General features: G+C 37.3%; 1 protein-coding gene across 1 annotated transcript; it reads right to left on the reverse strand.

The window, feature by feature from the left end:
* Positions 1–6: 6 nt before the first annotated feature.
* LOC127645013 (60S ribosomal protein L5-like) lies at positions 7–11,063 on the reverse strand. Its single transcript, XM_052128506.1, has 8 exons — positions 10,957–11,063; positions 10,424–10,493; positions 10,200–10,315; positions 9,940–10,074; positions 9,634–9,836; positions 4,379–4,556; positions 443–531; positions 7–175 (listed from the first exon to the last, which is right to left on the reverse strand). Exons 1-8 carry the CDS (start codon positions 10,957–10,959, stop codon positions 73–75), a joined length of 897 nt encoding a protein of 298 aa, XP_051984466.1. The 5' UTR covers positions 10,960–11,063; the 3' UTR covers positions 7–72.
* Between the last annotated feature and the right edge of the window lie 6,415 nt (positions 11,064–17,478).

The following is a 17,478-nucleotide window of genomic DNA, read 5'->3' on the forward strand; positions in this document are numbered from 1 at the left end:
AATGTATTCTTTCCAAATGATTTATTTGGAAAAGGTGCACACTTTCTTTGGAGCAGTTTACAGTTCGTCTCCTTAGTCGTCGTCGGCAGCAGCATCCTGAGCACGGAGAAAGCTGGCTTTCTTCTGAGCCACACGGTCCTTTCTCTGGGCCAGAGTGAGCTTGGCACGATTCCACCTACAATACAATATTCATGACTGGTGAGTGAAGAAACTAAATTAATCTGTTCAGAATAGTGTAGACAGCTGATACTAGAGCTAAACATATTTGGGAAACAATGAATATGCATGGGTAATCCATATTTTTAATTAAATACTTAATTAACTGACTACTAATTAAAGACTGCAACTGCATCTTTTATATAAAATGTCCAGTCAGGACAGTTATTAGGACAGCAGTCATGTGAGCAGAAAAATAAAGAAATTATAAAGCTTGAGGATGTACCTCTTCTTCTTGACCTCTCTCTTGGGCTTCTTCTCATGAACTGGGTTCTCACGGATGGATGCATGAGCCTTTTTGTACATCTCCTCAACCTGCATGAACCACATTACCACATTATAGCACAAAAGGTACAGTAATATAGTGTGCTGTAAAAAAAACAAGGTTTATAATACTGAAAATAGAACAGGATACTTATAAAACTAAACAAGAAGTTGATACCCCAACATCCTGGGGAAGATTGCTAAAAAAAAAAACCACTACATTTTCCAAGTGTCACAGAAAGACTGTGCTTGGAGTTTTCACGAAAACTAACCTTCGAATGGCTTACCAATAGTTGTCTCTACATATTAGGTTTAGATTGGAGCACAGACAAAGACAGACAAAGTTACATACATCAGCTTTAACCACACAATATATAATATTGATATATGGAGATTATATATGTAGTACTAAGTGGAACTTCATAAATATCATTATCCAGTATTAAAGGAATGTTCCGGGTTCAATACAAGTTAAGCTCAACCGACAGCATTTGTGGCTTAATGTTGATTACCACAAAAATTGATTTAGACAGTTATAACCAATCTATAGCAGGTTTTTGCATTGTCAAGAGCTATTGTCTTCATCTCTCTGTACAAGAATACATGACATTGGGAGGCCTGGGTAGTACAGCGAGTAAAGACGCTAACTACCACACCTGGAGTCACAAGTTCGAATCCAGGGCGTGCTGAGTGACTCCAGTCAGGCTTCCTAAGCAACCAATTGGCCTGGTTGCTAGGGTGGGTATAGCCACGTTGGGGTAACCTCCTCGTGGTCACTATAATGTGGTTCTCTCTCGGTGGGGCGCATGGTGAGGTGTGCGTGGATACCGCGGAGTATAACGTGAAGCCTCCACACCTGCTACATCTCCACGGTAACGTCCTCAACAAGCCTAGTGATAAGATGTGCGGATTGATGGTCTCAGACGCGGAGGCAACTGAGATTCGTCCTCCATCACCAGATTGAGGTGATGAGTCACTATGCCACCACGAGGACTTAGAGCGCACTGGGTATTGGGCATTCCAAATTGGGGAGCAAAAAAAAATAAATATATATATACATGACACCGAAGAAATGACTTCAGCTGAGAAAGTGATGTAGATGTTTTCCAGTTGACTTTTTGCATTACAGCAGCGTGTCGAAGTTAGCTAACTAGCTTCTCAATAGCGAGATGCACAAAACAGGCACAACAACATGGAAAACTTAACAGCCACGTGCATTTCTTACACACTGATTTTCGTGCAGATCAGATTTATGTTACCCGTTGTGCTTATGATGTCCGAAGGCAGAAGACGATGCTATTTGCTCCTGAATTGTTCCAACTATACAAGCTCTGCTTTGCTTCACTTTCATTCATATAAACTCTGTGTAAAGCATAATAATAAAGTTTAAACAGAAGAGAGATGTCATAAATACATAGATGATTAAGAAAATATTTGGTTTGTTTATATCTTCCAAGTGATCGCTGCTATTTTCTCTTTTGTTGTCCGTATTGAGCAGTTCCATATCTGTAGCTGTCATTTGCTTCATACTGCTTATTCAATAAATATCATGCTTTCCACCGCACTCTATGAATGGAATCCACATGAGATAAAAAGTTGTTATAATGATGATTATTAAAAGATATATGCTGTAGATGGTGTAATTTGCAATTTACATTCAGCATTAATGGCGCTAATGATAACGCTCGCATGCTCACCTTGGCCATATTATTGAACTGTTACCCTCTTTTATTGTATTTCATGATGGAATTTCTTTAAATAGTCCAAGATCGATCACAACACACATTTGATGCTACTGCAAAGATGGAGCACACACATTTACATGCATGAGTGTTACTATGGCAGACGGATATGTCTAAAAATGAAAATTTCTAGCATTCGCTATGTGTCCCTGCATTCCAAATGGGACCAATCAGTCTACACAGGGCACTGCAAAGGTAGAACAACCAAAATAGCCAAGCTTGGCTGCATTTCCCAAAATCAGCATAAGCCAAGTAGATTGTAGAAATGGCAGGCAATGGTCTCTACGATCAACTTAAGCTTGCAATGCTTTGGGAAATGCAGCCCTGGAAGATCACTTCTTACAGAACTTCCATTCAAAATAAATTTAAAGGCAGGTTCCGAATAAATGTTAATTTTGAGCCACACACATTTTAGCCTTCCAAAGCTTCAGTGAATGGATATGTCTTTGAATTGCATTGTTTAGAGAAAATAAACACCGATAAGTCGCATCTGTGTATAAGTCACACTAACAGAGATTGCATCCAGAAGGCACTAGAATTCGGGAGCAGCCGCCAGAATTCCCTTCAGCTGCTCAGTGGCATGTCAACATACTCTGTGAAGATTACCTAAGGATTTACAGTGTTTTAAGGCTAGATTTAATTGGGAGCATTTACTTTATATATTTATATGTAACTCTATGCAGTATACAAATAAACAGCTTTTAGTTTTCATGTAAAAAAATGTCCTGGATCGCCTACTTGGATTGTGACACGGACCGTCATAATTTGTGAATGAGAGGAACTTTTGATCCTGAAGTTTTTGATTGTGGCTGATAGAATAAACGCTTCAGAGGAAGATATTAGATGAGCGCTTGATGGGAAAAAAATGCTGGATTTTCGTGAGGTTCGTGAATTACATCTTTTTAAATGAGATATCTGCATATTTCAGATGGTACATAATAGACTGGTTTTATTTATATTTGACTTTTATCATTAGAAAAGTTACAGGGAACTGTTGATGAGAGGCTGTTAGAATACGTGCTTTAGAGGTAAATAAATTAGCTTTCCACAGGATGCTGGAACTGCTGAAGTTGTGTGAGGTTTGTTTATTACATCTGTTTAAACGAGGTATCTGCATATTTGCAAACGGTATATAATAGAAGTTTTATTGATATTTGCCTTTTATCATTAGACAAGGCAGTTAAAAGTTACAGGTAACTGTTGAGAAGAGAGAGGGAGAATGAAACAGATGAGCACTTTAACATTATGAGGTCCAACTTATCTGCAGCGGCTCTAATATGCGGACCATTTAAATGAGACTGTGTTGCATTCCGGTCTATTACTGTAGTAACACGATGGTATGTAACAACAAAACAAACCATTACTGGTCATTTACATGTCTCAGATGCTTCACATGCAAGCAGGCAATTTTCGGCACCCTCAAGAAAAAACAAATCGTCCAAACGGGACCATTTATCGGCCGATGCCGCTAATTAAAAAAAGTCTGAATATTGGCCAATTTATCAGCCTTTGCAATACATCGGTCAACCACTAGTTATGATGGAAAGAATATTTAAACTGGTTGCATAAAAGTACTTTAAGACAAAATACTCTGAATAGACAACTTACAAACTCTACTACAGTATCTATGACTGATGTTTTCATCAATTTGTGTGTAAGCATATGTGTTGTAGTTAGCAGCGCGTTTAACTGGCTGACATCAAAAACCCTGACTTATATTCTGGAAAATACGGTATACATTATAAAACATAGAAAATAACATTAAAATCTAAGCTTTGCACTGAAGAGAAACGATTCTCCAAGGATTGGCCCAATTAACTTCAATTGTAAGTTCCTCACTTTAACACAATTTTTTCTTTTCTATGTTGTCAAGGAGAAAGAAAAAGATGAACGAGTCAAAATCTATTTTTGTGGAAACCAACATTATCGGTCGAGCTTAATTTGTATTTAACCCAGAATATTCCTTTAATCTAAACCACTATCTCCCCCTTTGCAATTTGTTAAAGTTCAGGAGTTTCATCTACAAGCAACAAGTAAAAGTGGACCAACAACAAGATATTTAAATTCTGCAAAAATTCACTGATTAACTGAAAACCAAAAGCAAACAAAAGTGCAGCACAAAAAGAACAATGTGATTTTGCATCATGCTCCCTTACAGAGTCTGGTGTGATGCCGTTCTTGATGAAGCGGGAGAACTGCTTCTTGTACTGGTCCTCGTCCTCCTCCATCAGATAGCTCATGTACTCTGACACGTTCTGGCCCATGATGTGTTTCCTGTGCAACTCAGCGTTAAACTCCTTGCTTTCAGAGTCATAGCCTGGGAACCGTTTAGTGCTGAGAAAGAAAGTTACAGGTTTATCATTCACATTGAGAGGGGGATAGTACAATGATGAGACATAAAGCTTGTGAATGAAACGTGGGATGGAACGTAGAACAATATGTGTGGCATCACTTGTTTAATCACAGCAAAGTCAATCATTAATCAATCATGGAACTTCGTTCAAGTACAACCTTTCTCATTATAAGTGTTCATTTGTGACACCAGGCTTTATTTTTGTGAAGACCACAAGAACTACTGTAAAGATTTAATTGGCTAAAAAAACATGGATCCCTCCAACAATGCTGAATCTCAGACGTCTGAGTCTAAATCAAGCTGTTCTCACTCTCTATTGTCAACAAAGCTTAAAGGAATATTCCAGGTTCCATACAAGTTAAGCTCACTTGAAAGTAGGGTTGCAGAAGTATACCGGTTTCACGGTATACCACGGTTTGAAAATTGACGGTTATCATACCATGTACATTGTTTATCTACGGTATTGAGAAAAAAATGCAACCGGAAGGAGAATCTCACATGCGCTTGCATCTCGCATCTCCTTTCCTCCTTGTCTGCCTGTCAAACTCGTCAACTTGCATCACAAACACACACACACACAAATGCAGCGGAGAAAATGTCAGAGAGAAGCGAGGCGAGGGGGTCTGACATGAGTTTGTGTGTGAGTTAAAGCAGTGTTTCTCAACTGGTTTATTCGAACTGGGTCGTGGACAGCAGGGAAAGAGCAATGCCATGGTTCTCCCATTGAAGATATTTCGGCGGGCGCCCAAGTGATAGACTATTTAGGACTGCCAAGGCAGATTTAATGATAATCTCGCAAACAGCTAAAGCAGACATGGGCAATTTACAGCCCGTGGGTCTGGAGCAGGCCCTCCACATGGTTTAATGTGGCCCGCGGCTCATTTATCGTAAAAGCGTTTTTATTTTTCATTGGATATTTCAGTTAACTTCCATTGGAACATAACGCATCTACACAAGCATTTACCATGCTCAGGGTTGCCAGATAAGAGACGCAACACCCCCAGTTTGAGATTTATACTTGCACAAATTGGAAATATTCCGCCTAATGTTATACTTATTTTGTGCAATCTGGCAACCATGCACGCGAGTGCGCTATATCTGGCTTCCCCTTTGAACAAACTTAGCGATCTGTAGTGCAATATTCTGCTCAAGGAAAAGTGTTATATGGCTACTCTGTGTCCATTCTTGAGGCTGCTTGTGATGTTTAGTGTTACTAATTTAGCAGGTAAACCTTCTCAGTGATTAAATTAAATATAAAAATAGATCTCGGCATCATTGACACACGGAGTAATCATTGACATGCGATCAAAAGCAAGCCAGAGACGAATACGTAAATGTATTTTTTATTTGTACAATTTAGAAATGTTGAAGTCCCTTCAAGCCAGTATGTTAATCTAACTCTTGCAGTATTCATTTATCATATTCATGCAGTTGTGTTATTCAGTTGTGTGCTGAAAGTCAAACGTTGACATCAACTAAATTTTTCATTTAGTAGTTAATTTAATATAAACTAACATGCTTTAGTTATATAACATGTTATAGTTACATGCTATTTTTTATCATGTTTATAATTGTTTATTATAATTCTGTTAGCTTTCTTATTTTTTCTATTTATTTTATTTTCAAAAGGGAGACTTTTTTTACACATACTTCAATAAAATAAATGGTTTCAAGTTTCAATTATAATAAAGTGTTTGCTCAAAAATAAATAAATAAAATAACCATTCTGTTTTCACTGATAATAGTAATTGTGTAATACCATATACCGTGATATTTTCTGAGATGGTTATCATACCATGAAAATCTCATACCGTTGCAACCCTACTCGAAAGCATTTTTGACAATATTGATTACCACAAAAATATATTTCTACTCGTCTCTCCTTTTCTTTATTAAAGCAAAAATTGCAGGTTACAGTGAGGCACTTACAATGGAATTGAATGGGGCCAATTGTTGGCTAGTTCATCATTTTATAAAAGCACAGATTAATTATTTAATGAAAAATTTTTTGAGCTGTAAAATTGTTTAAATAATTGTATTAATGGTCGTTTCAGTGTTTTAGGGTTTACTCTATACAAACAATGTTGTAAAATTGGCTATAACTTTGCACAGACAAGGAAAGCAAGTTAATTTATCACACTATAATCATGTTTACATGCATACTGTTTATGTCTCGTGGCTATATTTAGGAAAATGTGACGTTAATGGATTGTTAGCCCCATTCACTTCTATTGTAAGTGCCTCACTGTCACCTCGATTTTTCTGCTTCTTTTTTTAAGAAAAGTTACAAATAAAGTTTTGTGGTAATAAATATTATAATAAAAATGCTGTTGATTGAGCTTAATGGGATAGTTCCCCATCAAATTTAAATTCTCACTCATCATTTGCTCACCTTCATGCCATCCCAGATTGACTTTATTTCTTCAACAGAACACAAAGATATTTAGAAGAATATCTCAGTTCTGTTGGTCCTCACAATGCAAGTGAATGGTGATCAGACCTTTGTATCTTTCAAAAATGTTCCGATATCGGTAGTTTCCTAAACGATTATTTTTCCGATACTTTAGTCGAAAAAATTAAAAACGGTATTACCGTTGGTTGGACGCTAGGTGGTACTATGATTTCTGGTAAACATGGTTAGGGTTAAGCCTACACAATAAACAATACACCTTGATTTCAAACTTTTATTTTATTTTAAGTAAAATTCAAATGAAACTGGAAAAAATAAGTGCAATTAAAATGTGTTGTTCAACTTTTTGAAAGATGGCTTTACAACTGATTTTGCATTGAAAATGAAATACTTTATTTAAAAACAAAAAAACTTAAATCAAATAAATTTCTAAATTCAAATTGCACTTTAAACTAAATGAAAAAGCAAATAAATAAATAATAAAATGACAAAATAATATATATATATATATATATACGTAACCAGCCTTTCCATTTACCATCAGGCAAGAATCCGTCTAAACAAGCAGGCGGAAAATTACTTTACTTACACAAATGAAGACATAAAAACTATTAGAAATGTAAAAATAATAATTATAATGATGATAATAATTACTGAAATATAAATCATGATTCAAGGTGAATTTTACAGGCGTTCACAATGAACTGCGGATTATATCTCTGGATACAAAAGTGAACTGAACTCAAAGCACCTCCAGAGCTGAGATGTCTGAGGTCATTTGCAGCACTCATAAAAAAATGTTAAATCGGAAGGCAAAAACAAAGTGTGAGATCCTTAGATGCGCGTGTTCCACGAGACTGCACGCCTCCATATCAGCGCGTCATATCTGCACATATACGGCTTTTCTGTCATCTGTACTTAATAATATAATAAAGAGTGTTTCTTCAAACGTGTATCTTTGTGTCTATGGGCAAATTATTTGATAATAATATTAGTCTAATAATAATAATAATTTAATAGATTAATGGGAAAACTAGCCAAATATTGTCATGACATGGTCAAAGGCATCAGCTATTGATCACTCTGACCATCATTGATCCCGAGATCATCGACTGTTTGCTCAACCCGAATGTGCATTTCTCTCTATAAATTAACTAAATGTTCAGACGGTCTCTTGCTGGTTTTTCCGAGCCATTCAGGATCATTACCGATTTTGCCGGTGTTGCTGTGGCTTGCTCTGAGTGCGCTTGTAAAAATTATATTTTAAATGCTCATTATTACGGTTTAGTATTTCTCTGTAATGTAGAACAGTGTTAGCAATGTTACTTATAACATTCTTTCTCAGCCCTGGACCTCAAATCATTTTCTGATGCCACCACTTTTAGATTTGGGCACATCTAGCATGCTACATGATTATCACTGGCGTTGACGAGATTAACCCCTTAGGTATCGAAATTTGGTACCAAACGACAAGACATTTTTCGATACTCGATTGTTTAGAGGCAATTCGGTCGGTGCCTAAAATGTATCAAACTCGATACACAGCCCTATCTGAAATTGAAAGTAGAGATTTACAGAATAAAGGACTTAAATATAAAACTCCTTCTCACCCACCTCTATTATATTTCTTCTGAAGATATAGATTTAACCACTGGGGACATAAGCCACTTTTCCACCATCAGGCTGAATGTTTCTCCTCACAAAACCGAACCGTTCCGATCCAGGTCAGTTGGCGCAGTAACAGTTTAATTTTCCACTGTGGTGCTGTGAAATCTGTTGGCTACGGCGCTAGAGGTAAACATTGGAGCGTGTGCAGAGTGCAATGGATGTTTTTAGGACTTCTTTTCCCCCTGGTTTTTATCTGCTAACAAACAGCAAAGGCACGGACCATGTCGCAAAAAGGAAAGTAGAGAGAAAGAGGTGAGAGTTTTACCATCATTTGCTGAGGGTTTGCGTTTGCCACCGGACACAAACATGCAGAGAGGTAAAAGATCCCAGACTAGCTAAAAAGGAAATTTGATTGACTAAATTTTCTAGGAGTATTATATGAAAATAGTATATGAGAATATATGAATATATTTTGAGTTAAATGAGCCAGTAATCAACTTCCCAGACGAAAAAGGAGCGTAGAAGAATAAATGTAGTCTACAATACTAAATAAACCATCATAATAAAATCATGAAGATACAATAAACAAGTTGCCATGTACTAAAGCCATTCTACCAGCACACTTGAGAATGGTTGTGTAAGGTTAGCTAACTGTGCCAAGATTTCCAGGCTGAGAATGGTTTATAATCGTGCCGTACCAAACCATGCTCAAGGGGAAATGCTACTGTAACCGTTCCATACCGTGCTCAGAACCATTCGGCCTGATGGAGGAATGGTGGACAAGAGGCTATGGAATACTTTTGTTTCCTTTATATAATTTTTGGTGCTTAAAAGGTCTGATAACTATTCACTTACATTGTATGGACCTACAGATCTGAGATATTCTTCTAAAAATCTTAATTTGTGTTCTGCAGAAGAAAGAAAGTCATACACATCTGGGATGGCATGAGGGTGAGTAAATGATGAGAGATTTTTAATTTTCGACTGAAATATTCCTTTAATCCCAGCTATGCAATAATAAAGCAGCCGCATACACTAACCTGTGAGGGATGGACAGTCCTCCATCCACTGCTCCTTTGAGTGCTCCAAAGACCTTATTCCCTGTGGTGGTTCTGGCGAGTCCAGCATCCAGGTAGCAGGTAAAAGCACCTGGCTGGCCATCGATGCTTTCCACATTAAACTCTTCACCTGTCACCTCAACTTGGCCTTCATAGACCTTGTCCAGACCAAACTTATTCAGCAGCTTTAATAGGAAAATAGAAAACAAGTCTGATTGTCATCATATGCTATTCGACAAACGTAAAACACTTCAAAACTACTGCACAATGAAGAATGAGGACATTTACCCTGCGTGCCATCAGCAAACCGGTGCAGTAGGCAGCGGCGTAGTTTGTCAGCCCAACAGCAATGCCATACTTTGGCAACTCGTGAGAGTAAGCAGCGCAGACGATCACGTCGCCTTCAATTTTGGCGTATGCGATCTGACAAAATATACAATAAAATTCAACTTAATGTGAATTAAGTCATCCCGATTCATTCAGTAACACAATGGTAATGCATTGTGTTTAAGAAACTTTTTCAAAGATGACATGGTGGTTGTACATACCTGGCAAACAATATCCCTGTTGGAGAACCGAACGATCATCCTGTACTTTGGTGTGTTGTACTTGTTCTTGTCTTGGACGACAAGGCGTTTGCGGGCAAAATAGTCAGTTCTACCCTCTGAAAACAGTCAACGTAAGATATGTTGAGGCCAGTTCAGTGTCATCATTGAAAACAACCAACAAGCAATATTAAAAACACCTGAGGCCATCAAACACCTCAACATACCTCTCCTCCTTCTGAACTTTACCTGGTACCTCTTGAAATACGCCTTGCTTTTGACCACCTTAACGAAGCCCTGCAACACACAGCTTTATTGCAAGATATCTTGTTGACAGACATGACAGTCACTGATAAATAGACCAATGTGCATTAGCAGCCAAAACAGACATATTTCATACGATCCAATATAAACACCGTTGTCAACTGTGCTCAATTACTCTAGTCTGACTTGACTGCCGACTGTCAGACAGGGTCTTAATTGTGACAGCAAGTGAAACATCAAAAAATATCTAACCAACGTGTACAGTACAATTTTGTAGAACATTATTTGAGATTTGCTGTATTAGTGTCATAAAAATTATCATTGGACATTTGAGGGAAATAAATGTGCCACTTGATCACGTTCGCGCATAGCGACGAAAGGACTGAATCTAACGCCATCCTTTCGCTTGAAGTGTCCATCCTTTATTGAAATCGTGTTAAAATAGCGGCTGAGGACGTGTTATCAGCACAACAGGGTATGTTGGTGATTTACTGACCATTTTGTAATCGTTTGTTCTCCTTTAGGTTGGGAGACTGAAGTCTTCAGACTCCGATACTGCTCCCGCTGCACTGAGAAAAGGATATTCATGCTGCGGTACGAGCGGAAAGTAAAAGCGCTCAGAGACAAATGTGTGCGCGCCCCAAGTGTACTGGAGGTGATATTGCAGGATAACAAGGCGCATGCGTGAAACATCAACCTCAAAAAAAAAAAAAAAATTCATTGAAACGCTTTATCAGAGCTTTATTTTTATTTTTTTAATTGCAATTACACATCACAAAACAGGGAACATTCAACAACGTAAGACACAATAACCAGATTGAACACACAGAACAAACATAAAGGACAAGGAGCAAGATTCAAGACTGATTCTCTAATCATTTACTCACCGTCATGTCATCCTAGATGTGAAAGACTTTCTTCTTCAGTAGGCCACAAACACAGATTTGTAGAAGAATATCTCAGCTCTGTAGGTCCATGCAATCCAAGTGAATGGTGAACAAAACAAGGCAGCATAAAAGTACTATACGAAATCAGTGGTTAAATCCATATCTTCTAAAGCGATATAATAGATGTGCATGAGAAACAGATCGATATTTAAGTCCTTTTTTTCTATAAATCTCCACTTTCAAACAGCCTTCCTAAATGTTCTTCACTCCTATGAGTTTTTATTTTGTTTTTGCCGATTTGCATTATTCATGCATATCGCCACCTACTGGGCAGGGAGGAGAATTTATAGTGAAAAAATTACTTAAATATGGATCTGTTTCTCACCCACACCTATCAGAGATTTAATCTCTGCAGTCGTTTGGATTACTTTTATCTGCCGTAATGTGCTTTTTGGAGCTTCAATGTGTTGACCACCATTCTTTTGCATTGTATGGACCTACAGAGCTGAAATATTCTTCTAAATCTTTGTTTGTGCTCAGAAGAAGAAAGAAAGTCACACATCTGGGATGACATGAGGATGTCAATGATGAGAGAATTTTTATTTTGGATGAAACTATTCCTTTAACACACTTAATAGGCAGACTTTTGGCACATCAATATGCTAGGTCCTTTTCATGTCTGACTGCTTAGATGAGGCTATTTTGTGAATATAGTTTTTACTTTTGAAATTTTTGGTACAATTTTAGGTCTCGGTCTTGTTATCTGTCTCAACCTATTCTTCTCTTTCTCTCTGTATTTCATTCTTCCATTGGCTTTTAATTTAACATGCTGTTAGAGATTTCAGCCATCTTGTTAGCTTACATCAGACTTTAAATCAGACCTCCTTCACCCACACTGTTTCAACTATACAACCAAAACCCCACCCTCCAAAGCAATGTCAACAAACATGATGTCAGCAAACACAAACATACAATAAGACTGAAAAGCAAAGAGCGTTTCAGATGAGCTATGTTTTTGATTGAATCAAAATGTGTGGGTCAGTAGAGACACCTGAATTCTCAAGACATTTTTCAGACTATTTCAGTGATAGCTGTCAGGTAGTATGGACCGTTTATGTGTGGTACACAAAAAAAGGCTTTTTCAATCTTCAAAGAAGATTCAGTGCTTGTTTTGTATATTAACAAAATATACATAATATAAAAGCAGATATAAAATATACAGTAAAAATGCATGAATTCCTTTGCATTTGAGAACAAATCATCAAACAAATTTGCATTTATTGTAAAGAAAGGTAACATAAACACACTTTTCAAGCAGAACATTTAACTAAAATAAGCTTGTTACGTTTTTAATTATAAAGCAACAAATTTATGTTTTAAAATGTAAGACAAAAATTATTTGGACACTTGATAATGGCTTCATTAAAGAGTACAATTTCAAGTAATTTCGTTTTTAGTTTGCAATCCTTTCATTCACAGAACTTCTTGACAACATCTGGGCAGGGTCATTTCTAGGCATAGGCAAACTAGGCCATCACCTAGGGCGTAACCGGATTGCGTCAAAGAGGAGAGCGCCACCATGCACCCTAAACACCCACCTCACCCCCACCCCCCAAAAGGGGCTCCAAAAGGGATCTTGCCTAGGGTGTCTGAATTGACTGAAAACAACCCTGCATCTGGGCATAGAACAAGTTTCTGTTAAAGCTGTGGTTAAACTTTCCTTCAGGTTTCAGCCACCAAAGCTTTCAGTTCATCCACACTAAACCATTAACGACCTGACATTTTCTTCTCCATTGCATCCCATAGGTGCTCTATAGGGTTTAGGTCAGGGCTCGGGGAGGGCCATTCTAGATCCTTAAAAGGAACATTCCGGGTTAAAATTCAAATTAAGCTCGTTTAACAGCATTTGTGGCGTAATGAGTTACAGTGAGGCACTTACAATGGAGGTGAATTGGGGCCAATTTGTTTCAAAAGTATAGCCACAAGATATAAAAAAATATGCATGTAAAAATGATTTTAGTGTTAAAAAAAAAACGTAATAACCTTTTCTGTGTGAAATTATAGCCAATTTTACAACTTTGTTGCCATGACGATGTAATGTCAACAAACCCTAAAATGATTGAGCGTAACTTGCATTGAACCTGGAATATTCCTTTAATTTTCATTGCATTCAGAATTTCTCTGTACACTTCAGAGTTCATGGTTCCATCAATGAACACAAGCTCACTAACACCACTGTAACTAAGAGAAACAGCTCCAGACATTTCCACCTCGGTACTTTACAGTATAGTGCAGTGTATTTGTTTTCCACACAAATACTCTGCAATCAGATCCCTGCAGGTTCAATTTGGACTCATCTGAAATTAAGACAGTCCTCCAAAAGCTGTCTTTCTGTACATGTTCTTTTGCCAATTTTATTTATTCTTATTCTTTAAGATAAAGAACGGTTTTCACTGCATTATCTCCCTCTGTACCCATACACATTCATCCTGTATCGAACGGCCTGCACACTAAGTCGTATCAGGTAATTCTCATTGATGTATGAGGCAATCCTCACAGCTGGTTCTTGCCTGTTTCTCTTGATTTTACACAAATTATCCTGTCCAATCTGCTAGTTATCTTTCTGGGTCTGCCTGTGCGCTTCCTGTTCTCATTCTCAAGTCCTCAAAACTATTTTGCAATATACCCAATTGTAGAGGATGGAAGGATTCAATTTTTGGCCATATGGTGAGAGCACCTATGAAGAAAATGTCAGGTCGACAATGGTTTAGTGTGGATGAACTGAAAGCTTTGGTGGCTGAAACCTGTGGAAAGTTTCACGACAGCTTTAACAGTAACGTATTGATTCTATGCCCAGACGTTGTCAAGAATTTCTGTAAACGAAAGGATTGCAAACTAAAAACTAAAATACTTCAACTTGTAATCTTCAATGAAGCCATTCTCAAGTGTCTCAAATAATTTTTGGTCTTAAGTTTTAACCATATATCTGTTATAATTAAAAATGTAACAAGCTTCTTTTAGTTAAACAGTCTGTATGAAAAGTGTGCTTATGTCATCTTTATTTACAATAAATGCAAATTAGTGTTCTCAAATGCAAAGGAATTCATACATATTTAAGTTCAGCTTAAGAGTCCAAATACTTTTTTGGTGCCACTGTATACATCAAAAGAAGAATACAAGTACTATGCATTTAAATGTTTAAAAGTCACAAATCTCATTGTCTACCAGAGGCATCAGGTGCATTGTTGTCAGCAGAAGGTTGGCAGTGCACAAAATGAACTGCAGGTGAAGCTGTTGATCACAACACTGAAGGAAACTCTCACTCAGGCCTTGCTTAAAGAGAACTGTCACAGACTGCTGCTGCTGCAGACAGAGGTGAAAGATCTCGCCTCATCATACCACAAAGTTTAGAAGTTAGCAAAGAGACTATAATATAAGGATTCAAATATTTATCACAGCTTTTGCATGCTTACACCTTGAAATGGAATTCAGTTAAATAATGCAGTTAGCCAGAGCTTCTTTTTGAAGTGTTTGATTTTATTTGATAATATATTGTATGTACAATAATCATAATAGTCTGATGCATTTGAGAACACTAACTGAATATGTTATATTCTGCATTTATAAATATCTATGTTCATCCCTCTCCCACTTTTCAAACAGTTTCAGTATGTTCCTGTGGTACTTATTTAGCTATAATGAAAAGTATTTGGTTTATTTTTTTAAATGGATTCATATTTTACCCTTAAACTTTTGAAGTATTTTGACTAGTCATTGCAAGTGTCATGTTGAAACATTTTGAAATGATTCTTATCTCTGAGTTGGAAACATTTAAATGATGTCTCTATGTTTGGAAATGTCTATGGGGTTTATATGAATATGTTACACGTTTAAAAAACAAAACTAAATCTGAAATAACTTTCACTTTGTTATTATTTCAAATAAATGTAAAACTGCAATGCAGAGGGCAATTGAAAGTCAATATATTAAATGTGACTGAATCCAAACCATAAATCGTAATTGTTATCATTTGCACTTGATAACATTTTAATTTTTTTACACCTTAGAATGCAATTCTCTGTAACCCTTTAAAACGAATTAAAGCGCAAGTAGCCAAGAGCATCTAGAGCAGCTGACTTCAGAAAATCAAGATCTGCACAACCAATACCAGGTAACAGCACACCTAACATCATCCACTGTTTGACCAACTGGAGGTGTATAATTGCTGCGTCAGACTTCCTAAAGTCTAATCTTGAACCACAGCCATCTTTAGACAGCACTTGTCTCGCTCAGCCCAGCTTTGTGTTAACTCATTTTCCAGATAAATGTCAGAGGAAATGAAAGCAGTGTATATACTACAGTATGCACCATCATGACTCACACAGCTCACCAATGAATAAGGATTTGTCTCAGATGTTAGCCTGATGATTTGTGTGCATAAAAAACCTGTAATGGGCTGTAAAATAATTCAACATAAAATGTAGAGCTAACATAACAGCTGTAGCAAACTGATGGTAATTTCAGATGTCAGCTTTGATTCATATATTGTCAATGATCAAATTAGAAGTTTGTGAATTATACTCATGATTTAAGAACATGTAGTATTTTAGGTTCATATTCATATCTATTTTCAGTAGATTTTAGAACTTTATTTGACAGCGATATAAATCACAATAATTTATCTTGGTACTGATGCAAACACAGTACAGACAAAAGCCTACTGTTAACATAAATTTACATTTACATTTATGCATTTGGCAGACGCTTTTATCCAAAGCGACTTACAGTGCAATTATTACAGGGACAATCCCCCCAGAGCAACCTGGAGTTAAGTGCCTTGCTCAAGGACACAATGGTGGTGGCCATGGGGTTAGAACCTGTGACCTTCTGATTAACAGCCCTGTGCTTTAGCCACTACACCACCACCACACACACATAAATATTAGCAGATCAAATGAGATAGGATAGGATCTACCTGGTCAGGCTCGACATGACAGTACAGGACATGACAAGACAGTATAGTATAGTATAGTATAGTATAGGACACTACAATATAGTATTGTATAGAAAGGTATAGTTTAGTGTAGGACAGGACTGGACAGGACAGCAAAGTATAGTATAATATAGTCTATTATTGGTTAGGACAGTATAGTTAAGCAATATCACACGAGCAAGAGTGAGATATGGCCCTACATCAGCACTGCTGTGATTCAACTGCAGGCACGAACCTGCAGGCCGAGTGCCGTAGGTAATTTGTGCATGGAACTACTTTATTAAGCGACGGATCAGAATCTGCCATTGCTGGTTCAAAACAAATGATGGGTCCAGGCCTTCTTTAGTAATTCAAAAATGTCACTTCAGAAATAGTATCACGGCTTGTGCTGTTTCTAATAAGTTATCGGATAAACAAGGATGTGTGTGTGCGTGTGTGAGAGAGAGAGAGTGAGAGAGATTGAGAGTGTGAGAGGGAGCGAAAGACGGAGTGCATGCAATCGCCTTTTGCCACTCCCAAGCAGAGATGCTGTCAGCTTTCTGAAGATCAGCTTTCTCAGTGGAAAAATAGCACCCAAGAGGGGGTATTTCTCCCTATTTCACGGTAGCCAGTGTGCAAGAGTTGATTACTATAGAAACCGCAATGTCTTTCGCCATTTTAAACAGCACCCATTGTGTAAGTAATCAGTCTGTTGTGTCTCTCAGCTGTGATGAGCCGTAATGCTGAAGTTGTTAGCTTAAAGCTGTTTAAAGCTATTTCCTGGCTTTAGTTGTAGTAATACAAGAGATCATTAAGAGCTGTTGCATGTAGATGCGGATTGACTTCACGTCACCTAACTGGTTCATATTACACACAAAAATGATCTTTTGCCACCACCTGCTGGCTAAAATATGTAATGTAAAAAAAAAAAAAGAAAGTCAAATAGTAACTTTTAACACATATGCACTGCTCTTACATTTGAGTTTAGAACGGCACGAACACAAGTGGAGTGAAACACACAGTGAAGCGTCTGAGTGCTGATGGTGTCAGACCATCAGTGTTCATGGAACGTCTCTCGTCCAATCAGATACGAGGACTGGAACTAACTGTTGTATATTATATTATAACATAGTATAATCCTCTACAGTTCAGTATAGTT

The sequence above is a fragment of the Xyrauchen texanus genome, chromosome 6, assembly GCF_025860055.1.
Source record: "Xyrauchen texanus isolate HMW12.3.18 chromosome 6, RBS_HiC_50CHRs, whole genome shotgun sequence".
Taxonomy (NCBI): domain Eukaryota; kingdom Metazoa; phylum Chordata; class Actinopteri; order Cypriniformes; family Catostomidae; genus Xyrauchen; species Xyrauchen texanus.